Source organism: Cygnus olor, chromosome Z (genome assembly GCF_009769625.2).
Source record: "Cygnus olor isolate bCygOlo1 chromosome Z, bCygOlo1.pri.v2, whole genome shotgun sequence".
NCBI lineage: Eukaryota > Metazoa > Chordata > Aves > Anseriformes > Anatidae > Cygnus > Cygnus olor.
Window position 1 is genome coordinate 22,765,831 of NC_049198.1, and position 25,964 is coordinate 22,791,794.

Below are 25,964 nucleotides of genomic sequence, written 5' to 3' on the forward strand. Positions count from 1 at the left end.
CCCTTTTCTTATCACTTTCTGCCTGTGTAAAAATTGTGTTGTTGAACTAGTTTGACCATCATCAGGCCCCAAAATACAGCCTTCAGCCACCTGAATTCGTGCACTAAGTACAAGTAGGAGTGCTGAGTGTCTGTGTCATGGTGTTGGCAGCACAGGGGCTGCAGGGGGGCCTCTGTGAGGAGAGGCCGGGGCTGGCCTGGGTGATCACAGCCACACACAACCAGTTCCAGCTGGCTCTGCAATGGACCCACCGTGAGACACACCTGAGCCCATTGGCCAAGCTGGTGGCAATACTGGCAAAAAGGCTTTCAAGAAAGGGTAGAAAACACCACAGAGGAAGAGGAGGGGGAAAAAGAGAGTGAGAAGCACCAGAGGGAACAGAGAGGTGGATGGTGAAGGAAGGGTGTTTTCCCTCAGTCTTTTAACGTTTGCTATCTTCCTTTGGTTTTGTTTCCCCAAACGCAAGTCAGTAGTTAAAGAATGTTAGGCAATGAATTAGGTTAAATCCCCCAAAGTCAAGACTATTTTGCCCTTGACAGTAATTGGCAAACAATTTCCTGTCATCTTGATCCACAAGCTTTTTCCTCCCATTCTGCTGTGGGTCAGGAGAGAGCAAGCAGCTGAGGGTGACAGGGCAACTCACCACAAGCAGAAGCTTGTTACCTTTCATGTGGCTGAACCACTAGCAGGGAAGAAATGCTCTCCTTACACAAAGGAATCACCTTAGCTCTTTTGTCTCCACCCAACTGTAAGGTTTCACCACAGTCATTTGACAGAACTATTAATAGTGAGTTTGAGATTTGGAGATGCGTGCAGGTTATGCCCAAGGGATATGCCCTGGTGCCCCGGTGCCTGTCTCCTATGACTTGTAGCTTTTTTTTTCTTAATCTCCTGAGATCATGCTGTGCTTTCTTTCCAATAGTTTCTGCATATACTCATTCCACCTGAATCACATGGGTTGGAAGGGACCTTAAACGTCATCTAGTACCAAGACCCCTGCCATAGGCAGGGACACCTCCCACTAGATCAGGTTACCCAAAGCCCCATCCAGCTTGACCTTGAACACCACCAGGGAGGGGGCATCCACAACCTCTCTGGAGAACCTGTTCTACTGCCTCACCACCCTCTGAGTGAAGAATTTCCTCCTAACATATAACCTAAATCTCCCCTCTTTTAGTTTAAAACCATTCACCCTTGTGCTCTCATTATCTGATTGAGCAAAGAGTTGCTCTCAATCTTTTTTATATGCCCCCTTTAAGTACTGAAAAGCCAGAGTGAGGTCTCCCTAGAGCCTCCTCTTTTTAGGCTGAACAGCCCCAGCTCTCTCAGCCTTTCTTTGTAGGAGAGGTGCTCCAGCCCTCTGATCATCTTTGTGGCCCTACCTGCCACACTTTCTTCCATGTTCTTGCTCTGACCTACCTTGTGCTCTTCTTGCAGTGTCTTACTTCCACTCGTCTTCTTTTCCTACTCCTTCTGCTTCCCTCCAGTCTGTATCTGCATGCTCTTTGCTACATGGATTCAGTAGCAAAGACACTGAAAGCACAGGAAAGACATCCCACAACAATGTTCAGCATTTTGAAAAGCAGTGCCAGTAAAGTCTTCTCTTAGCCTGTATGACTCTCATATACATGTGTGAATAGCACACTTATTTCAGACAAACTTTGTGTGAATTATCTGTCATACACAAAGATGTTTCTGCTGGTCCTCAATGAACTAAGGTAGGTCTATTGTCAAATTTGGCTATATTCTCATAGTGATGCTAAAATCGCATCCCTGACAGCTAGGTGATCCTCCCACCAAATTTTGTTTCTGTCTTTAAAGCATAAAAGCATAGGAGCTTTGTACTGAATGGCTGTAAGAATTTTTATAGTAATTAACTAGTGTATTAAATGGTATGTTGTGCTTGGAAAATGGCTGAATAATTTTGTTTGAAAATTCCACAATTAAAAGTGATAATAAAAAAATAGCCACAACAGAAAAAAAAAAAAAGAAAAAAAAAAAAACCACCAAAGTGTATGGATTATAAACTCAGTTAAATTCTCATCATAGAAAACTTTAGCCTGAATGGATGAAATTTTGCATAGTTGTAAACAACCCAAGACAGTCTTTTATGATATTGAAAGTGTTGGGCAACCGTACTAACACATTTCAATCTGGTATAAAGAATGAATCATTATTTCAGTGTATGTCCCTATTTTTGATATACCGCTTAAATTGTTTGCATTGGAAAAGCTTAGTCTAAGACAGTGATTCATACAGACAGCTTTTTCATTAATGCGCAAGATCATATTTTTCGATCTGAATAGCTTTACCATATCTCGGAGCTCTGGTAATCAGTGCATCCGCTACCGTACTCATTAGCTGCAGCAGATGAAAACTGTCACTGGAGAAGCATAAACCCTCACCAGTTAATAAATGAAGACAAGTTTGCTTAAGTATTTCAACTTTATTACACAGTTGTTTCCATAAACAGGTTAGAAAGATGAAATGTCACATATGCAAAGATAATCTGGAGTATTAAAACCAAAATGACAAGACAGAATTTATTAGAAAATAAAAGAGAGAGAATAACACATTCAGAAGATGCAAATTTGATGCATATGAATCTTGCATTACTTCATCATCATTATAATAATTATTACTAATATTAGTTTATCTCTTTTTGAAGCTCTTACTAATTTCTGTCTGGGAGAAAAATTTGTTGCCTTAGTACATTTGACAGTTTGGTTGGACTTCCAAATCTAGAATGATCTCCTTGACTATGAAGCCATCTGGCACTGGCCCTTAAGTTTTTCCACAATTCATATAGGCCAAATGCGCAATGAAGTGTAATACTTTCACAGCTAGCTGCCTCAGATTAGCTCCCTACATAAAACCAACCTGGTTTCAGAAGATTTGTAAGTGGCTTTTAAGAATTTTTGTAGGTGTTTAGGAATCTGACTTCAAGCATTGACTTTTTTTAAGTGTTGACCACTACATCCAGTTTGTAACACACACACACACAAAATAGAATGTTTGAATTTTAAACATGTGATCTATGCATACGCTGAGAGTTTTCTACAGTCCTGTTAATTAGAATTTTTCTTTTAAACTGGCAGTTCTGATATAAAATAGAATTGAAATTTTGGCAGTAAGTGAATCTAAGAATATGGATTTGTCAACTTCAGCTCCCAAGACACTACTTTATTTTTAGACCTAACTGTCATAGTATGAAACTGCTAATCAGGCAAACACAACACAGAAAAACAAGTTGAAAAAATTATTTTTTAGGTAATATTTTCGGCAAAGTATACCAGTAGTCACAGAATAGTACTACTGATATAATTAATCCATCAAAACACAGATCAAAAAAAGACTAGATTTGGCCTAGCATCCATTGAGTTAGTACTTACCTCTATTTCATACCTTGCATAAAGCCTGGGCAAAGATACATAAGATCTGGATATAAAGCATATCTCCTGGCAGTAATAAGCTTCCAGTTCAGATAATCTAAGTAGAAAATCTGCTCATCTTTAGAAAACCTCAGGAAAAGTGCATATATGACGGTTTCAACAATGGAGTGATGGTTTCAACAATGAATTTCGTCCCTACTCAGTCTCCCCTACAAAGACTGAACTGAGTTTTGATATGTGGTATGACACAAATATTGTCAACCAAAATAAGAATGATAGAATAAAAAAAAAGTAAATCCCTCTGTCATATGATTTTACTTTGAAAATGGGAAGCAGGCCATGAAGGATGTCATTTTTATTATTAAAATCTTATGCCAAAGAAAAGTAAAGCAATATATGGGGGGGGGGGATGGGGGGGGGTGGTGGTGGAACAAAACAAAACTGTTTTCTAATTCTGGTAGACTGAGCAAGTAAAAATCAGCTTTTAAATATATTACTTTACACATAAGGTGTATGCACTAAAAATTGAATGCATCTTCTTAAGCATGTAATGTTTTCCTAGCTTTTGTGTCAGGACATTTTACATTTGGGAGAAGATTGCCCTAGTTATCAATGGAAGAGAGAGCAGAACAGACTGAAACTCAGAATATTCATCCTATTTGTATTTTCAATAGGGACTTAGCTTTTATTTTTTCTGTAAGCAAGACTGTCTGAACAAACAAAACTATAGCGTGCACATACTGTGGCACCATTTTTAGGGCTCCCACACAAGAGTTGATTTCTGTGAGAAAATCACAGCTTTTCCCCAAGCACAGTGCCTGCTCTATTTAGGAATTGTGAGGCCTGGGATGAGGGCAGGCAGAGCTTAGAAAAACCTCGTGGGCTGCCTCAAACCTGCTTCTGCCTCAGTTGTTGCCATGGAGCTTTGGAGAGTTTGACAATTCAGGGCAATCACTGGATCTAATATTCGCTCCCCATTTTCATGCTGTTTTTTAAAGAGGCTCTGGCTAACATTTGCTGAGGAGGATTTCTGTCCACAGACTCAGCAACCTGTACTAATACTGTCAACTAGGGTCTTGACATTTAAGGAAAGGGTGCTGAGTAGAAAGCTGAGGACATCTAAACCTGCCCAGGGAAGTCCATCAGATCTGGGAGCCTAGAAAATCCAGCATTGCTCCGTGTACAGGTGTAAATTAGGTTTACATTATTTCTGTTGAGCTAGAAGTTAAAACATGGTTTTGCAGCTCTCAAGGTAGTGATCAGAATACACAATGGGATGCAGCTGTGCAGGTCTAGTTTATATTTAGCAGTCCACAGCTGATTACACCTCTCAACTAGACCATGTAGCCATAGCACAGCAAGGCTCTCAAGAACTCCTTGCTTCTCCCTACTCTATCTGCAGCAAGAGTTTCGGTTATCTCTGGTTTCCATCCTGAGTCTGAACCATATCTGAACCATCTATCTGTTCATTTTAAGAGCTCTTGACTGGACACTAGGATACTGTACAGTAAGATGAGAGATTAGCATTTCCTTCCTGCATGGTATGATGAGAAATTTTCATTTCCTTCATACTTCTCTGATTGTAGCACTCTTGAAGGAATTGATAACCTTTGTTAAAATGTGTTGTGAGAAGCAATAGTTTCTCAATAGTTTGACGAGAGTCATAATATTGAATTTTATATAAAATCCAGACTTCATAAAGCAGAATGTGAATTTGGGAACGGGGCTTCTAGACTGAGTAACCTTGCTGTCGTATGCCAGTTGGTAACAGGCCTGTGCCAGGCTCATGCTGCTCTTCCCTGCTGTTGATGTATCACTGTATGCCTCTGCTACACATATGTTGTGAAGGGGAAAGAGAATTTGTGGAAGGCTCCTTGCTGAAAGGTTATCCATCAATAAGCGTAGTGCCACGGTCAGCAGGACTTGTGCAAAATATCCATTCCAACTTGGGATATTCTATGATTCTGTTCAGACACGTGGTCTGATTTTTGTGTGGTTCTGTGTGGAGCCAGGAGTTGGACTCGGTGATCCTTGTGGGTCCCTTCCAACTCAGGATATTCCACGATTCTATTCTATGAAAAGCTCTGCAGGCACATTTCTGTGTCTCAACTGAAATGAAGATGGTATCAATTCTATTGGTCCCTGCCGGCACACAGCCTGACAGCCTCTCTGAACCTGCCTGAAACTGAGAGCAGGGTTTTCTGATGTTTACTCACAGTGGTATGACCCCACAGAAATGCCTTGAAGGAGACCTGAAGAGTGAACTGATGGGGTTGGCTTCCCTTTCTTTCCATATAACCTCCTGACGCTCTGCGGTACAAAAAGGCCTAAAGAATGTTGGGCAGAACTCTTGTTTTTTCCCTGAAGGTATCAGAACTGTAAATGTCAGAGTGTAAACATTTGCAAGAGGTTTCCTCTAAGCATGATTTTCTGCAGTTCTCCTGACAGTGATTCATGCACTGCTCATACAGCTCCTCAAGTACCAGTAATCAGGGAAAGTGTCTTTAGCAATTATGCTGTTTAGGCCTGATCACATCATCTCTAGCTGACAAGATAGTGGCACTGCTTGGACTTGACAAAAGCACCTGCAGCAGGTGGAGGCCTCCAGCAGCTATTTTTCTTCCCTTGGCAGGGACACCTTACATCTGGTAACATGTTCAATTAATATACAATACGTGATATTTTTCTCAGGTTTATCACATGTTCCGCTGACTTGAATGGGCTATTTCTGTTCAAGCATGTACCTATTGTTACAAGGATTTACAATGTAGCATGACCAGCCTGTTAATGCTTCTTGAGATGATCTGCGGCTAATCAGCATGTTCAAATGCCCTTGCTTCGTGCTCTGCAAGTGATACAGAAAGTAAATTGTGCTTCACATTCATTTTCTCTTTAAAGGAGAAAGAGACTCTGAACTGATTTTTTGGGAAAGGAATGAAGTGGGTTCTGCTTACTCTGAAGTAGGAAGCTCACCTTCTCCTAAGGTCTAAGGATACCCTCGGATATAAGAAGAAAGGACTTCCAGGCCATGCTGTATGCTTGGCAGTGCCTGCCCCCAGCCCTGAGACAGAAGTTGCCACTGCATTGTATTTATTACCTGCCTCCAACCTACTGCTGTGGTTGGCATCCATGCCATGTATTCCTACCACCGATGCCAATAGGTTGTACTCCACCAAATAAAAACTTTTGTATTCATCATCTTGGATACTGCTTAAGAGAGAAAGTATGAAGATAGAGCATATCAGGTAAAAATTTAAGGTGGTCTTCAAGGCACCATAATATGGGTTTTCAGTAGATCTGGATTCCCAAGAAAAGAACTCTGATTTGAGAGTTTGATGCTAGGACTGGGAGGAGCACACTGAAGTGCATGTTCTTGCCAGCCTACTCTTTGCTAGTACTTCAGGTAGACAGCTTGTTTTTTTATTATTTTTTTTTTTCTCCAAGTAAGTCAGGAATAGAAGTGAATGAACAACCTCTTACAGGAAAAAAAAAAAAAAAAAGTGTGTGCTAATGAAACATTTATACACCACCAGTGCAAAAGTCTGGAATTAAAAATTGAAAAGCCTATTCATATTACAATTTGCTTTCAGGATTGGCACTAATTGGCAATACTTTTGGCAGTCTCAACAGGGAGGGCAAGAACTGAATAAGTGTGGATGCTTATTCATCCAAAGAAGTGGTGATCCCAGGTCAGGTTTGGTGCATGTTTACCATGCAGAGAGGGAAGCAGTGCGCTGTTGTTGCCAGTAGCATAACAGGAGAGGCCTGCATTTGCCAGAGCTCCCAGTCGTGTCTAGGGATTTCCTCAGGTGCTAACCCCACCCTCTCAGTGTGTTTTGAAATTTTTTTTTTTTTTTTTGTAGATGTGAACCTTTGTCTAACTACACAGAGTTAAAGCAAAAGGAGAATATTCTGAGGAGTATAAAAAGAGTTTGATGGAACATTGCCTAGTTCTAACAGGCAATGATTTGAAGAGGATTAATGTCATAAAACTATGTGATAGCTATTTCAAAGCTCTACATTTTGCATTTGACACATTAAAGCTATACCATGCGACAGTTGTTTTCTTTGCTAAAGGTCTCATTCTATTGGTTCTAAATTCTTCCTGAGTTGCACACACTTTCTCTGTGGCTTTTCTCTGGTTTACTCAATACACTAGCCTAATAAACTGCTACTATCTTCTCTTTCTTTGCCTGTCACTTTTACCATTGTGGTGGTTTTACTCAGGTAGGCAGCCGAGCTCAACCACACTGCTCTCTCACTCCCCCTCCTCAAAGGGAAGGGGGAGAAAATACGATGCAAAGGGCTCAAGGGTTGAGATAAAGATGGGGAGATCGCTCAACAATTATTGTGATGAGCAAACAGACTCAGAGTAGGGAGATCGTAAGATTTATTGCCTATTAATAACAAGCTAGAGAAGTGAGAAACAAAGGAAAGAAACCAAAAACACCTTCCCCCCATCCACCCTCTTCTACCTTCATCCCCTGAGTGGCGCTGGGCAATGGGGAATGGGGCCTGCAGCCGGTCCCTAACTTCGTCTGCGCTGCTCCTTCATGGTCACTCTCTGCCCCTGCTCCACGTGGCGCCACAGGCCGCCACGGGAGGCAGCTCCACCGAGACCCCCTGTTCCTGTGTGGGCTCCTCTCCACGGGCTGCAGCTCCGGCCCGGGGCCTGCTCCTGCGGGGGCTCTCCATGGGCCGCAGCCTCCTCCAGGCCACATCCACCTGCTCCACCGGGGGCTCCTCCACCCACGGGCTGCAGCGTGGAGATCTGCTCCATGTGGGACCCATGGGCTGCAGGGGGACAGCCTGCTCCACCAGGGGCCTCTCCACAGGCCTCAGGGGAACTGCTGCTGCCTGCCTGGAGCACCTCCTGCCCTCCTGCTGCACTCACCTGGGGTCTGCAGGGCTGCTTCTCACTACTATCTCTCTCCCAGCTGATATTCCCCAGCAGTTTTTTTTCTTTTCTTTTTTTCTTTTTTCTTAAATCTGCTCCCACAGAGGCACAAACACCATTGCTTATTGGCCCGGCTCTGGCCACTGATGGGATCTTATCTAACCTGGGGCGGCCTCTGGATTCTTCTCGCAGAAGCCACCCCAGTGGCCCCCTGCTACCAAAACCTTGCCGCATAAACCCACTACAACCATACATCTACTTCTCTGAGGCCCTGCTATCATTTGCTGGGAAAGACCCTGATCCTTACCTTTGAGGCCCAGTAACAAAATCAATAGATATTTCCCTATGTCTTTTCATGTTGTCTCATGTATAGCTAAGATTTACTGACCATTTTTCTATACCTTTTCGTGCTTTTTGCAGTGTTTCCCTTACACCTGGTCACCTTGTGCCAAACTTGTCAATGAATATCTATTAGCCAGTCACTGTTCCAGTTCTTCAAGGCCACAAACAACATAACTATTTGCCAAGCATTAACAGCTGAGTATATATATATAATTCAGAGGGGAGGGCGAGTTGCGTTTTATTTCTCTTGTGTTTTTTATTTTTTGTTGTTTTTTTTCAATTAGCTGACTTAAGATCATTGTGCAGCACACAATGTGAACAGTTGCACAAAACTTTGGAACTGTTTTCCTTAATTATAAATGATGTGATGATTGTCTTTTACTTCCAGTTTGTGTGGTGCTGACCACAACTTGTGGGGAGGGGGCATGATCCTGCTGGAGGGGAGTAGGGGGAGGAAAGGAGCAGTGGTGGTGTGGAAGTAGTCTGCTGCTGATGTGAGATGAGAAGTGGGAGGCTGCTGTGTGTGCTAGGGCAGGACAGAAGGGGAAAGCTGGGCAGGACTACCCCACCAAATGTAAGTAATGCCTGACAAGAGGTGCCCAAAGCTTACAAAAGCTTGGCCATCTTCTTAAAAATGTTTTCAAAGTGAGCTTCTCAAGCCGTGGCAGATATTCAGTGTTTTGCCGTGGAGTATATCACTGACTTGTGACAGCGAAGTGTAAGCAACATTTCCACTACGACAGAAAATGTTGTAAACTTCTATTTTTGCAGCTTCTGGCTTTAGCTAGAACTACGGGCAGCACGGCAACCCTCTCCTGTCAGTGTAAGATAATGCTACCAGAGCACGTGATCTGGCACAGTCTATAGGCCAGAGCAGAACAATACTCTCACTTGTCTTCAGTAACTCTGGGGTGATATTAAAAATCTTGAGTGCTTTCTCAGATTTCAATTTATGGCATAAATTAGAGCAGTTCGGTGACTATTCTAATATACGCCTTGCTGTCCCCAGATTACAGGGACTGTTCTGGCAGCTGTAATAGCTGTGTAGAAGCACTTTGTCTAAGCTCTATTTTTTCCAGTCTTGTCTCATGCGGTAAGAGAAAGAAAAAGGAAGTGACAAGGATCTGCAGCATTGCTTTTCACCACCTGGCAATTTTCTTACACATTGCAAATTCCCAGTTAGGAAATTAAGCCAGTTATTCTGCTACAGGAATGACACTAAACCAGAGGCTGAATCTGACTGGAGGAGGGTTGGCTTTAAAGTCTGGGGACTCAAGAATTACAAGTAAGTCCAGGTTTCGGAGGTGCAGAAGCTGGTGTACAGAAACTGGTGTACTAGAGAGGAACTCTTCTATCTGGTTAGCTAAAGTTGTTATGGTTAGGTTTAGAGAAGTATATATGTATAATTTATTCAACCATTATGTGTGTTGTTTTTTTTTTTTGTGTGTGTGTGTGTGTGTGTGTTTCCTGCATATAGCTCATTTTTTCTTATCACTAAATGCAGGTATAGACAAATTTCTGGGTCAGATTCTCTTTCTAGGGACTATTTTAATCCTCCTCCCCAACAAATTAATTTCTAGGCATTTTAAGGGCTTGATCAAAGTTCTGTCAAGAAACCATAGAGAACTATCAGTATGGTTACAACTGACTATCCTGCTTAAATATCTCATTCAAAGCAGAGAAAGACTGAGATCTGGAGCATTTTATAGAGTCATTTTTCCTTCCACTATCAATCTGATAATCCACAAAGTCATCATAACATTAAAAAACATTTTTTTTTTCATTTACCATCTGGGAATACTGGATAACTGGTCAGATCACAAATCTGAAAAGAGGAGAATACTTTCATTCTCTCCCTACTTTCATTATCTATGTACTTCGTTAATTAGAGCACATCAATTTCTTCTACAAAATGAAGATGATATCTACTCTATAGTGATGCTGTGAGACTTTATTCATTACCAAAGCGCTTAATCTGTTTTGATTCCACAATTGGATTAGCCCAGGGGACCCTGGGCTGCACAAGCATGGGCAAATAAGACTCTGGCATCTGTGTATGTACAAGTGTGTATATATATATATATATATATATATAAATATAATATTGGCACATCAGATTAGGACCTATGTTATGATTACAGACATCTCAGGAAAAAAAAAAAAAAAAAAAAAGGAGAGTGTTTTGAAGGAGTGTTTTAAAAATTGTAAAGGCAATGAGGTTTAAAAGCCATTTAGGTCCTTAAAGATGAAGGAGTTCCCTAGGAGGATTTGCAAAAGCTTTCGGGCGCCTAACTCCTATGATCTGCTTTGGTTTCAGTGCCTTTGAAAGCCCGTCCACAAATCCCAATGTCAATGCCCGTTTCAAAGTCAAACACCCACACGGACTTCGCTGCAGACGATAGATAGCCCTTCGCAAGTGACACCGGGCTGGCGAAGCCACCTCTGCACGCCCCCGAGAGCTGTTTCTTCTTCGTCTTTTAATTTTTCCTGCCTCGTTTCGCTCCGGAGGAGCACCGGGGAGGAGGGAAGGCTGCCGTCACGTGGAGCACCTGCCCCTAATTAACCCGCTGCCATCACCCCTCCGCACAGCGCAGCGCGGGTCCCGCTCCCTGCCCTCCATCCCTCCTCCTCAGACCTCCCCCTCCTCCCCTCCCCAGACCCACGAGACCCCCCCCCCTCCCCTTTCCCCCAGACCCCCCCAGCCCGGTCCCCGCCCCGTTACCTGCCCGAGCGCTGCGCCCGCCCCGCGCCGCCAGCTCCGCCCGGCTCCGCGCATCTCGGCACGGCCCCGCCTGCAGGCACCTCCCGCCGCCGCTCCACGGCGCGGCTCGGCTCGGAGCCCCCCGGCCATGGCTGAGAAAGTTTCGGCGGCGGAACGGCCGCGGGGCGCCGGCTCCTCTTGCTCCGGCTCCTCCTCCGGCTCCGAAACTCTCTCCGAGGAGGGGGAGCCCGGACCCGGGCCGGCAGCGGGGCGGCGGCTGCCGCGAGAGGAGCCGGGGAGCCCCGGCGGGGGGGCGGAGGCCGCCGCATCGCTGGAGGAGCGGGACGAGGAGGTGCTGATGGGGATGGGGACAGGGATGGGGATGGGGAGCCGGGGTCGGCTGCGAGCCCCCGGTGCCGCTCCGCGACCCCCCTGGTGCCGCTCCGCAGCATCGCCCCGGGGCGCCCTGGTGGTTTCCGCGGCCCCGGTGCTCGCCGCTTGGGGCTACCTCTGGGTGAAGCTTCTGGCTTTGGGGGTTTTGTTGTTGTTATTTATTTATTTATTTATTTATTTATTTATTTTGTCTGGCGGGGTTGTTCTGGGCTTTAAGCGGTGTCGCTTGTGCTAGCGGATCACCTTTGGGTAGCGTCGCTCCGAAGCAAACTCTTCAATGTCAGAGGGAAGCGATGGGCAAGGCTCCCGAACTACGGTAATCCCCTCGGGAGAGCTGGTGACAGGCGGTGGATTATGGAGGAGCTCCGTGGGTGATAGATCCGTGCACGATACACGGATACGCGTGCTGTTCCCCTCCCTTCCCTCCTGATCGAGCTGCAATACCTGCTAGCGGCACGCTCGGGGGGAAGCAAAACAAAACAAAAAACCCTGCATAACGGTAAAATCACCTTTTTGTATCTGAGACGGCTTTTTTTTTTTTGTTATTATCATTGCTTGTGTGGTTTGTACTCCTTGAAGGTATTTCTTTCCCTGACCCCTGAACCAAGCACACTGTGTTTTCCCTGACTGCTGCTTTAGTTCGCCTCAGTTCACAGTCGCTTGCATGCCTCAGTGTAGTGGCAGAGTTACCTTTTATTGCAGGCAACTTTTTGATCTCCTTTTAGGTGAGGTTTCTTTATTCCGTGCCTTTACATGACTGCCTGCGCAAAGGCTTTTTGGGAGACCCTGGCATCTTTAAGGGGATGTCTGTGAAGCATTGGCTGAAGTTACTTGCAGCTTGTTCAGCTGTGGTTGCTGAGAATGTTTCCTTCTATAGTAACAGCTTGTTTATGTAGCTACTGTTTTCCGCTTCACCCACTGATGCCTCCTCTATTCAGTTAATGCATGGTGATTTGGATCCAAAAAAACCCTGTTCTTATTCCTTTTTTACTTCAAATGCTCAGTCTTGGATCATCTTCCTGGTCTAATACAACTATGTGATCTCTTAAGGGGCGGAATTGGTTTACAGCATGGTCCATCTCTGGTAGCAATAACAGAAGAATAAATGAGGGTATATACACATTTAATCGTTTCTTTTATAGAATATGAACTTGCTTTATTCCCCAAACTGAGTAGAAGGTCTGTAGTTGATGTTACAATGGTGCTTACTGTTATGTAATTAATATATGTTGCTTCTCAGCAGGTCCTGTACACATAGGCTGGAGGTTGTGCTTACCACAGCTATGTGGTGTCTAGTTGGTTGGGTGCTCAGCTGGTAAGCCTGCAAAATATTGTGTAGAAACACACAAAGCTTGCCTGTTCAGTTAGCTGACCTCACAGTCACTGGCAGACCAGTTAACTTCTGATTAAGGCCGGTTATTTTGGTGCGTGCTTTGGAGGTGAATTACAGGCACCCTCTGAGCTGAAAATATAGGAAAGTTAAGCCCCAACTCCCCCCCCCCCCCCCCCCCCCCCCCCCAAGTCAACATTGAATTCATTGGAATTTGGAAACTCTGCATGGGCAATCAGATACCTCATCTGCAGTTAGTAATTCTGGAAGAGACCAGTGTAAACTCACTTTAACGTAGTGGGGAAAGGTTATTTAGGATATACAACCTTCTCCCCTCTTCTTTATTTCTCGCTGCTAGATTGTTTCATTATTTGAAAAACTGATCTTTTTTATGTCTGTGTTTTTTGTGCTTTGGTTTTGCTAGCCCTTCCATTTTGTGGAACCAGTGCTTGCAGCTGAATTCCTGTGTACCTGCAGAGTCACCTGACAAAGCAACCTGTATAATCATCATCTTTTTTTTTCTGTGCAAGGACACCAAAATGCATTAGAGTGCAGAAATGAACCAAGGTGTACTAACTTAAAACTGAGGTATCATCTTTGTTACTTCCATGCTGAAACCTGTAAGGCTAGTGGAGAAAGACAAGACTAAGGTGTGAGATGAACATACAGATAATTTCAGACTTCGTGCTGCCTGCCAAAAGCAGACCAGCGAGAGAAGTTCCAGAAGATCCCATCTTCATATTTATGTTCCACTAATTAGTGTCAAAGAATGAAAATGTTGATGTTCTGTCTTCTCAGTTCTTTTGGTTCCAGTGCTTGGTCATGCTCATTCAGGTTTCATTTCTCTCTTGCCCTGTCCTTGTTCCTTTGGCAGCTTTGCAGTGGTGAGTCTGTCACTGCTGTTCAGTGTCCATCAGACAGCCGTGAAACTGATTGTGCTGATACTTCCCTTGCTGCTACTTCAGCTGTCACTAAATTGTTTAGGGCTGTGACATAAAATTTATTTTCAAACTAAATGAGTAATTAGAAAGCATGCACATTTTCCCATACGCTCCATGTGTTGTTCCAGTAGAGCTATTTATTCTCCTGTGACATTGTATATAATATTCTTGACAACTCTGATCTTGTCTCTTCCTAGACCTTTTCTTTAGACTAAACAACTCCAGTGGCTTTAATCTTTTCGTATAGAACGTGTTTCCAGACATCTGATCATTCTAATTGCTGTCTTGTGGACTTTTTCCAGCTGGTCACATCTGTCTTGAAGTGTGACATCAAAAAACAGGATACCATACTCAAATTTAGGTCTTGCAAGAGCTGACTGGAACAGGAGGATTACTTCATATGTCTCTCAAGGGATGTTATTGTATACAGCCCAGGGTGCTCTTTTGCAGTTTGTAATGTGGTATGATTTTTATATCCTTTTCTGACGAATTACATCAACTTTTTTTTATTTTGCTAAATACTTTTTTTTTTATTTTGCTAAAAAGAATGGTTCGGCTCCTCTACCTCAGTGAAGGAAACTTAGTGCTGTCACTTAAAGTAGGGCTGCTTCTTTTATGTCCAGAAGTTCAACAGTAGGACTGAAAGATTGATAACTGGTGTTCTAAGTATCACATCTGAAAGAGTTAATTTCTGGAGGGAAATGGGGCAAGGAGGTCAGGGTGGGAAGAGAAGATGCATTGCTTTTCTCCATCATTGTTATTTCATCTACTGTTCCATAGACTTCACCTTAAAAACAAAAAACAAAAAAACACAACAAGAACAAAAAAGCAATGAAAGAAAAGCAGTCTTTTCTCTCATTTCATATATGCAAGAGCAAATGTTAGGTTAACAGATTATGACCATTAGTTAATAAAGTGTTTTTGGTGTCTTACTCTGAGATCTTAGACACACAAAAATGAAACCCAGCTTTAACCTTATGTTGGAAGACTTTGGTTCTGGAGCCTCAGTGCATTTGAATGCTGTGGAAAGCAAAAGCATGAAGTTCAAATTAATTCAAGCAAATAGTTTGTCTGTGCTCTTGTGACATGAGTGAGTGGCTATGCTGTCAGAAGCAGGCATAATGGAACTGCATGGTGAAGAGCACTCAAGGCAAATTCTATGTTGGAGATGGCACACCAGATTGGGACTACAGGGAAAGAGATAAATGCAAAGTGCCCCAGGATTTTCTCATTTTCCTTTCTGCTGCATTTCTAACTTTTGTACACTACTCTTCCTTTTGGCAAAAAAAGTGACTGTGAACAGGAAGCTTGCTTTATGAAGCTTATTGAAACAAATGGTGCCAAATGTCACTGGCTGCATTAATTGCTGTCATTCAAAATGCTTTATAGACTTTCAGTCAAGCATGGGATGTACCCTTTGTAGACGGTGGCTTCCAAATCTTAATGTTTACAGGGCATGTGAGAGCTCCCTTGGGTTAATCATATTTCTTAAAAAGAAGGTGAAGGCAAGCTATAGGTTCCTTGCCTACGTCAGTAATCTCAAGGATCTGAAGTTTGTCTGAGTTGTGTCTTATCCATTTCTGTTAGCTGATCTACTGAAACAGCCTGTCTTTCTGCAAACCTTGTCACACTAACAGGGAATACACTCTGCTTACCATTGCACAGTAGTAACCTGGGGTGGATCAGTAGTTTTTCAGAGAATAACGTTTTGTCACATAGCACATCTGTTGTCATTGTCTGAAATGGTTCCAAAAGCTGCTGAACCTGCCAGCGTCTGCTGAATTGCCATACTGGGTCCTCTTTTTTCATTATTTTGGATACTTCAGATGCTTTCTAAAAAACAAAACCAAGAAAAAAAAAAGGGGCAAACGTAATACTGTTCTCAAACTTTAATTAATTTTCTGTAAATTGAATCTTTGGTATTGAGAGGTGGCTGTCAAAGTTGATGAGAGTTGGACCTGCATTGAAAAGATGAGCAACATGAAAAAAACAGGAATTCTGATGGAAAAATGTCATTGGCCTTTGAAAAACATTGTTCCACACTTTTCTCCACACTATCTAGTTGGTGTGTGTCACGTATCAAAAAGATCCTTCACTGTGCAGAAAGAAGTACAAAAGCTTTATCTGTTGTTGCTTATATAGAAATACCTGAATATCCTTTCTTGTTGTTCATAGTCCAATCTGTTGTGGCTTCAGAGGACTGTATGGTAGGAATTTTTTACTGGGAAGCTGAGATTCTGTCGTGAAAATATTCGTAGCAAGGTGACAGGGGCGGTGAAGAGAGTGTTGCTCTGAAAGCTGCTCTTTCACACATTTGAGCTTAAGCATATGTCTGCTAGAGAGCTACAGTCCTTCCGTATTACAGATTGTCTGCCAGATCTTCACCCCAACAAAACTGTAATTTGGGGGAGGGGGAGAAATCAAAATGCATTGGGATGAAGTAAGTGACAAATGGTGGTAATGTGTGCATATGCATCCATATGTAATGGAGATGGTTGCAATTCCATCACTATGTCACTGTGACCCAGCTAGCAGTAATGTTTTTGTTGATTTTTTTTTTTCTTCTTCCCTTCTTGCTTGTCCTGCTGAAGTGCTAACTGTGGGACATGCTTGAACAGTGTGGGAGATATCATAGGGACTTCTTCTTTCAATTGTTTTAGACTTTCTTGTCTCTGACAGTGATGGATCACTCCCTGTTATTGCACACACTGAATGCTACAGCTACCTAAAGATGAATTGCCTAATTGCAAGAGTGTGATCTTTAGATCACACTAAGGAATGGTAATGCAGTCATAAAATGTATACTTCTGTGTTAATGTGATTGCAGTGGGATTAACTAAAGACTCATCTAGTCTAGTACAGGCTTCAAACTGTTTCTGTGTCATGTGAGGCAGAGAAACAACACTGCTTTTGTTTTTAGATATGCTTGTGATAAGTTACTTATAGAATTAAATACTTCTTACCTTAAGTCATTGTAGGGCTGTCTCAACAGTCATTTAAAAATGCTTTTTCTTATTCCTCACACTAAAAAAAAAAAAAGTTTCTCTCCTATCCAGAGTTTGAAGGAGACCTTTAAGGTGCATGCTGATGTTGTTGTGGGTTGACTTTGGTGGGGTGCCAGCTCAGTTGGTTTCTGCTCTTCCACTCCCCCTACTCAGAAGGACAGGGGGAAAATAAGATGGAAAAACTTGTGGGTTGAGATAAGGATGGGGAGAATACTCACCAACTGCTATCACAGGCGTAAAAAGCTTTGGCTTGGGTAAGACTGTTTTAATGTATTGCCTATTGATAACAGACTAGAGCAGCAAGAACTAAAAGCAAATGAAAGATAACTAACCCCCATCCACCCTCTTCTACCTTTATCCCCCAAGTGGCGCGGGGAAACGGCAAATGGGAGCTGCGGTCAGTCCCTGATGCTTCGTCTCTCTGGTCACGGTCACTCTCCACGCGGGGTCCCTCCCATGGGATGCCGTCCTTCCCAAAATGAGCCTGCGGGGGCTGCCCACAGGCAGCAGCTCTTCAAGAACTGCTCCCACACGGCTCCGTACCACGGGGTCCATCCCCCAGGAGCAAACTGCTCCAGCACGGGTCCCCCACATGTGGGCGGCAGCTCCCCCCAGAGCCCCTGCTCCTGTGGGGGCTCCTCTCCACGGGCTGCAGCTCCGGCCCGGGGCCTTCTCCTGCGGGGGCTCTCCATGGGCCGCAGCCTCCTCCAGGCCACATTCACCTGCTCCACCGGGGGCTCCTCCACGGGGGGGCTGCAGCGTGGAGATCTGCTCCATGTGGGACCCATGGGCTGCAGGGGGACAGCCTGCTCCACCAGGGGCCTCTCCACAGGCCGCAGGGGAACTGCTGCTGCCTGCCTGGAGCACCTCCTGCCCTCCTGCTGCACTCACCTGGGATCTGCAGGGCAGCTTCTCACTCCTCTCTCCCAGCTGCTGTAGCACAGCAGGTTTTTCTCTTTCTTCAATCTGCTCTCCCAGAGGTCCAGCCAGCGTCGCTCCCTGGCTTGGCTCTGGCCAGCAGTGGGTCCCTTTGGAGCCGGCTGGAGATGGCTCTGACCTGACATGGGGCAGTTGCTGGGCTCTGCTCACTGCAGCCCCCTGCTACCAAACCCTTTCCATGTGAAGCCAACACATATTTGCACCCTTACAGACACAGAAACATGCTGAGAAGAGGAGAGGCTCATGGTTGTGGGTTTTATCTAACACAGCTGTGTTGTTGCCTGGGGTTCTAGATTATCTGTGCAATAGTAGTATTTGCAGCTCCTTGGAGTGACTTTTCCAGACATCTGGTGTGTATAAATCAGCCTATAACTAGAGCATCTCCCTTCCCACTTGGAATAAGTGAGAGCTGAAGAAACCGATTCATACATTGAGTTGCATATCTGTTTTCCTGTGCCAAAACTGTTTGGGTAGTTAAAATCCTCATGAAAGGCAGCGGGTGAAGACCTGATAATTCTAGTGTTCAAAACAAAATTTGAATGCATTCATAAAAGTGGGCCTCTTGTGCCCTTTAAGTTATACAAGCAAAGTAAAATAGTCCAGGCTAGTCTTAGTATTTTAGTATCTATAGTATCTGCATCTTTAACTGTGAAATCAAATGTGGAGAAACACCTTTCCTGAAAAGCTGCAGCTCTATACAAGGAGAAGGACTTCCGTACAGCATAGTCTGCTGTCTTTGCTTTGATGGCATTTTGGCTAGATGTAAGCTGCTTTGAACTGAATGTCAGGAAATGCAACAGCATAATGCTACTTTTGTACAGTGAGGAAGCTCCGTATGATGGGACTGCACTGCTGGCAGTAACAGCTTGTGTAAAGTTGTGTTTACACAAAGGGATGAAAGAGTCCTAAGTCTTGAGGCAGAAAGTATGAGGGCTGTCAAGTGCAGCATAAATGAGAAGACACTTGAGCTAGTAAGCTGAGCAGCTAGATAGCCTTTTGCTGTGGGAATCTGTGTGATGGGGTCCCTTTGCTCTTGGTTTTATTGCATGTTATGTCCCTACCCTCCTGCCACCAATGCAAAGGTGCCGTCTCAAACATTGTCATGCTGAAGCATCAATGCATATCAATTTACATGGTTTATTACCTTGCTGTTTGTGTTACACTGTGCTGGCAAACATTAACAACAATACTCTTCTGTGCAAGGCAAGACAAAAAGATGTTTGCTGCTAAAATAAGGGTAAATATCTGAAATGCAGAATTCAGAGACTTGAAGAGGTGTGATGAATGTGAGAAAACTAGGAATGCAAATGAAGGCAAAGTTTTCTATTAAAGCTTCCTTATTCAGAACTTCTCTGACACCAGATGAAGTTTTTTCTCTTATAGTCAATACCTTGAAGCAGATGCCTGTTAAGAATTTGGGAGGCAGGCTCTGTCCGTTTGCCTGCTCAGCTGCTGTGTTGGGAAATGGCGTGTTCAGTCTCTGCTGAGCCTCTTTAAGTTGTTATGTGGGCTTCAAATAATCGACAGGCCAACCCCACAAATTTTTGTAATGTTGTGCTTCAGCCTTAAGATCTGTTTTTGAGTTCTTCTCTTGCAGCTGTGGACTTAAAATGTTTTTGAAACAAGGTTTTCGTAGTTGGGTGTTATTGAGGCTTTGAGATGTACGACAGAGACTTGTGCTTAAAACTGTCAAGTGCTGGTAGCTCTGTGTGAAGTGATAGGGGAAGGAAAGAGATGTAGATACTTGAGGACAAGCTAGCTGAGAAGGTGAAAATAAGTGTTGAGGAATGGTAGCAAACTCCACTTTGATATCAAGCCAGGAACCTGTTTTCACTCCTGTTTTGCAGATCCAGGTAATTTTATTGATCCTCTCATAGCTGGGAGGGATTCTCTGGTCATAATTCCTGGCTGAAATACTGTCCTGCTCTAGCCAGGGAAACAATAGGATGAGCATCTTGCCCTGCTCTACAAATATAACTAAACTGATGAGTTTGGTCCATCCAAAGATGAATTGCAAGTACGTCAGGGGTTAAGTGTTCTGTTGTATAGTCTGGTAGTCCTTGTCACTACCTTTCTTTACTGAATGTTTTAGATTTCATGTGAGAATGTGGGACGAACACAATCCTTTCTTTTTTCCCTATTTTTTTCCCCCCGTAACTAATATCACCTACAGTCTTGAACTGGTAAATGAGATTTTTTTGCTTAAGATTTTCAACCAGCTCAGCAAGTGACTTTCAGAGGAAGCAAAAAAAAAAAAAAAAAAAAAGGCCACATGCAGATGACACAAAGCTCTTCCAAAATGATTAAATGTGGATGAAAATAACAGATTATAGGTCAGCAGCCTGTATAGCCAAGTGAGAAAGATGAATTCCCTGTTGCCTGGCAGAGAAACTTATTGTATTAGAGGTGTTTTGCAGTGTTGCATTTTAACAACAGTGTGTATCTCAATATATTCTTCTTATTTTTATTTTTAATTCCTAGAGGGTAGTGCTTACAGACTGAGTGACAAACTTTTTGTGAGGCCGTACTGACATTCTGGTGGAACTGCATAATTAATTGTACCTGGACTATTAATGATCCTATTGTTTTTATTCCTCAGGGTTGCTGGGCTATTAGAGCTGTGGGTGAATGGAGCAGAAGAACTACTGCACTAAACTGTTAATTTGATTTTCATTGTTACCTCAGGAAACTTTTACTAGAATGTGATAATGTTGTAGCTGTGGCTCAGTGGATGCTTTCATTTTCTGAATGTTATTCAGGCCATACAACAAAAATGTCTCAGATGCTGTTCATGCTGCATTTCAGATTTTGTGCATAGTACGTGACAGTGAAGGGCAGGAGGAAATGTGCCTGATATATGATGTTCTGAGCTAGCTAAAAGAATAGGTTGTTTACAAAAAGTCACGGGAAAGCCTGGAGCTCAATTGGGTCTTTATAGTCTTGATAAGCACACACGGTAATGTAAACCTTCTGGATGTGTTTTAACCTGTTATCTATGGTTCCTTCCTTTGTTCAAATATTGTTGTATTTGTGGAGCAGTGGCAATAATGTGTTACCACCACTGGAGGACATATTCCCCACTTAAAGCTGCCATTGATTGATTTGGAGCAGATCTGCAGTAAGCAGGGTACTGTTTTGAATGTGCTGTCCTTGTTTATATATAAAAAAAAATCTAAATTACAGACTGAGTAGCTGAAACTGCAAGGAGGTAAACTTGGGCATATCACATGTTGGTCACTGGAGAACAGTGATAGTCACTGAATTTGTGGCTAGATCTTGAGTTGCTGACTGTGAGTTGGAATTACAGCTTGCGCTCAGTTGCATTGAATTCTGCTGAGAGAGCATATATCCTCAAATAAAATATGCATTTAGGTAGTTGTTTCATACCCACTGTTCTAAGAAAGATGTGGGTTGAAGAATATCCATAGTGGTTTACAATGCTATCACTCTCTGCTAACTATTACCTTTCATCCTGGCTGCTGTTTTTGTCATCTCCCCAGTTTGCTTACATCCCAACTCAAATGCTTAGTTCTCATTGGGGTAATGATTAATGGCTGGAGATTGAAGCAGCTGAAACTAAGGGTTACACACAGACAGCTCTGGTCATACTGTTAAAGTAGAAGAGCTACATGTAGGGTAAGGCTGTGAAGTTTGATGTATGAACGAAGGAAGTGAGAGGTTCAGTTAAGGTATAATGATATGCACTAAGGAAAAACCTCCACAGTTCTAAACAACTCATGCTTCAAAGCATGTAGCTATTAGTGTTGTGTTAAGAGAGCCATTAGACACAAAATGAAGAAATAAGTATGTTGAAAATATACAAAAACTAAAAGCCATACTGTCAGGCACTTCAGGTGTAAACTTGTTGGAGGATGAAGAAAAGGCATACCTGTGAACTTTGGTATGTCAGTAACCACTCAGACAGCTGGGAGGCGTGAGCACCATCTTACCTCATCCCCATGCTACCCAAGGGAGCAGCTGTGCCAGGGGCTGTGGCAATGTACTTTGTACACAGCAGAGAAATAGCCTTCTGTGTGCCCTGGTGACTTACAAGCAAGCAGGGACAGGTTTTATAGCTGTAGGAGCTAAAGTGCTTTCATTCCAGGTCTGCTTTCCCAATGTGACACTTATACATAGTGTTTTTTGGCATGGGAATTATATTAAGAAAGTAAATTGCAGAAGCTGCAGATGACAAATGTAGATGTGTTAAGTCACAGATCTGTCATTAGAAAATAAAGATAGAGTTGGAATTAGGAAACTGAAGATCTCTGAGGACCTGGGCTCTAATCCAGGTTAAGTAAGGAACATTTTTCAAAGTGCGTGTTAGTGTCTTGCCTGTAGCTAGTTGCAGTTACTGAAATCTTGGATGCTATTTGAATTTCTTTTAAAAACAAACAACTGCTATTTTTATAAACAAAGGCTTCAATGGTGGTGTTCTCCCTCTAATTACATTAATGCTTATCCATTAATTCTTTGCATATGGGAGCTTTAATTGATTGTGTTGCAGAGAAGTTCTTTTGATGCTAAAACTTCTTGTGCTCAGCTTCTGGAAAACGGATGCTATGGTTGTCTGGTGATGAGCCTTATGTGAAGAAAGAAGGGTAGAAATCCTCTTCCTACAAAACAGCAGAGACAGTCTTCCTCATCCATGTAAGCAAGTAGTGTGGTACATGGGGAATAGATCTGAGTAGTGAAACAGCCAGTGCTGGGGACTGTATTGACACTGGGGGAACTGACATCAGACCAGCTCTTGTCCGATCCTGTGAGCTGATGCATTGACATGCTGCCAGTTGTACAGGAATTGGGGAGGCTCCAGGGCTTGTCAAAAGGGTTGTGGGGGGGGGCTCACTGACTTGTTGAGAGTGTCTGTTGAGCTTCATGCAACGGTTGAATCATGAGTTGTTTTTTCTGGATGAGCTTAAGCTGAATGTGTCTGCAAGTGCTGTAGTTACAGCTTTGGTTAAACTGTAAACATAAAATCATTTCACTTGAAATCTTTGGATGGGTGTGGTGTTTTTCATTACTTGTTAATCCCTCTGTCTTCATTGATTATTACTGAGGTAATGTGCTTTCATGAGAGAATAAACAGGTGGTTGGTAATCTAATGGTAATCTAATCCTTTCTGTTTAGATTTGAGTTTGATAAACCACCTTCTAGATGCCCTGCATGTTGAAGGCTGTGATTTTTGTCTGCCTGGATTTTTAGAACAGGAACTTTCTTCCTACACACAGCAGCTTCCTTGGTAACTTTGTCCCTGTGTTTAGGTATAGTCACTTCTAAACAGATTTGCCCATCTCCTTGGAGACAGAGCAATACCATTACACATGCTATTAACCCTTAAAGATGTTATACATGCATAAGTTAACACGGAGGAATTATGTTGTCTGCCTTACACTGTAAGGTATGTGGGCAAGAAGAATGTCTTGGCCTATATTAATCTCTGGTGGTACTGCTAACAGGTGCCTCCTGCAGTGTGTTTTTGGTAATTGTGCTGTGTTTATACATGTACAGATAGCATCCAAATAAAGCTAGTTAATCTGCTAAAATAAACCTGTGGGCAAAATGTATTCTCCTAACAATAGATAATTGTTTACTGTAAATATAAAGTTAGGTCACAGGCTTTAAGGACTGGAACCACTACAGTTCTAGTGCATGTGTGTAGAATATTTGCTCTGTAGTGGGTTGGTGATACTTGCATATCTGAAACCTTCAGAAGAAGCTTGAATTTGTTTTTGATATATTGGAGTGTATATTGACAGAAGGTATATGTAAAATACATAGCTGTTCTTATTTACTTGTATGTTAGGACAGTTCTACCTCTTCTTCCTGCAAGATTTTTATAAACATAAATATACTTTTAAAGGTCCAATTAATGCAGCGAAAATGTGTGGGAGAAATTAACTTTGAAAGCATTTTTCTACAGACATAGCACTTAAATTCAGTAATTCTGGTGACTGTGCATGTGTGGGTGATGTGGAAGAAAGCCTTCTGAAGCCACTAAGACACATCCTATATATTGCTGAGTGCTTCAGTGCTGTGCAGGGGTGCTTGGAGTTGTAGCACAACACAATTAAACACAAAGGCTCATAAGGGTCTGATTATAAAAGCTGCTCCACCAAAATTATCACTTGGTTTTACTGTATTGTACTCATCGTACATCAGTCAAGCACTCCTATGCACTGGTGATTATCCTTTAAGTGCTTTTATGTGGATGAACAGACATGAATTGTAAGCCTGTGTAAAATGTCATAAGGCAAAAACTGTACTGGACACGTACCACAGCTGAGTCAGATCTTCATTACATGAGTCTTGCATGTGGTTACACACAGCTGCAGTGCTGGTGTTTTAAGGCTATGTTGAATCTGTCTGAAGTTGTCAAAAGAACTCAAGTTCTGTTTTCCCTCTCAGCTTATCCACTGTTGATGCTGTCTTGTGCCATTAGTGACTAAAGCTTGGCTTTGCAGTCTGGTCTGGATGGCTCCAGGTCAAGTTTGCTGAGAGCATCTATAAACAAAAATCTGTCTAGCCTTGCAAAATGGTGAGCTGTGTTTCTTCTGTTTTTCTCTACAGCTAAAAGTCAGATTTGGTGTTCACGAACACCTGTGTAAATCCATCATATTTGATGTGGTTCCGTAAGCGCGTCTTGTTCTCAGTGAAGTCCTCTTCAGATGTTCTTGTTACCCTTCAGCTGTGTTGGGTGCAGGTGCCCAGATGCTGGCGTTGAGAGCTACAGAGGCCTTTGCGAAGGCTCTCTGGATCAACCCATGCAGGGGACAGCCCGTTCCAGCAGACTCACAGCAGATCGCAGCTGAGCCCATCTGCCAAGCTAGTGGCCCCTCTGGTAAAATATATCTAAAAAAGGGTAGAATATTGCATGGTGGGGAAGTGAGAGAAATAGCCCTGCAGGTGCTGAGGTCGGAGGAAGAGGATGTGCTCTAGGTGCCAGAGCAGAAGTTCCCCCCAGCCTATGGAAGGGATCATAGCGTATCAGGTTTGTGCTGAAGGACTGTAGCCTTAGGAGGGGCCCATGTTGGAGGTGGGGAAAAGCGTGGGGATGAAGGGGATGCAAAGACAAAGTGTTATGGACTGATTGCAATCCCTACTCCCCCTGCTCTGCATAGGGGCAGTTGGGAATGGAGGAGTGAGGTTGAGCCTGGGAAAAGGGAAGGTATTTTAATTTGTCTTTGTTTCTCACTATCCAAGTCTAATTGGCATTTAATTAAATTTTCCCCAAGTGGAGTCTGTTTTCCCCATGACAGTAATTGTTAAGTGATCTCCCTGTCTTTATCTCAGCCCATGAGCTTATTTTCTTCCTCCTCCTGTTGAGGAGGAGTGAGAGAGTGGTTGGGTGGAGATCTGGCAACTGGTCCAGGATAATCCACCACAATCCTTAATTTATATATATAATTCATTTCAAAACCTTTCTAAAGGAATTGTCTGGAAAAAAAAATTGTGCATGTTGAAGATGTAGGCCTATGCACTACTATCTGACAGTGACAGCTGGAACACTGCTCAGTTTGCAGGTGATTTATTTTTTTCTTTACTAAATGCAGCACTGTAAGCTTTTGCATTACAGTCAAGTGAGTTTAACACTTTTTAATATGACTTCTGGTAACTGGGGTAGGGCTCTTGTCTTAAAATAAGACTATAGATGAGAAAACACATTCTCTAAATGAGCCCAGTGGTATTGTGATGTAACAAAGTCTGGAAATGAATTTAAAGCTGCAATAATACCTGCATGACTTATAAACAACAGAGGTGTGCAAGTATAGTGGGGCATTTTCTTGTTTGTGGAGCTGGTGGAAGTCACAGCAGTGATGTTGGTTTTTGAACAAACCCAGCTCTTACATCAGAGTGCACCCTCAGTAAATTTGCAGATGACAACAAATTGGGGGGAAGTGTCGATCTGCAGGAGGGTAGGAAGGCCCTGCAGAGGGACCAGGACAGGTTGGGTCGATGGGCAGAGGCCAATGGGATGAGGTTCAACATGGCTAAGTGCTGGGTCCTGCACTTTGGCCACCACA

At 43.1% G+C, this 25,964-nt stretch overlaps 1 protein-coding gene across 4 annotated transcripts in view; it reads left to right on the plus strand.

Moving 5' to 3' along the window:
- The first annotated feature begins 11,447 nt into the window (after positions 1 to 11,447).
- MAST4 (microtubule associated serine/threonine kinase family member 4) overlaps positions 11,448 to 25,964 on the plus strand; it is a 296,749-nt gene continuing 282,232 nt past the window's right edge. For all 4 annotated transcript variants that reach the window (XM_040540215.1, XM_040540216.1, XM_040540217.1 and 1 more), the window contains exon 1: positions 11,448 to 11,684. In XM_040540215.1, coding sequence (XP_040396149.1) covers positions 11,481 to 11,684 — 204 coding nt within the window. In that variant the 5' untranslated portion in view covers positions 11,448 to 11,480. The remainder of the gene's footprint in view (positions 11,685 to 25,964) is intronic.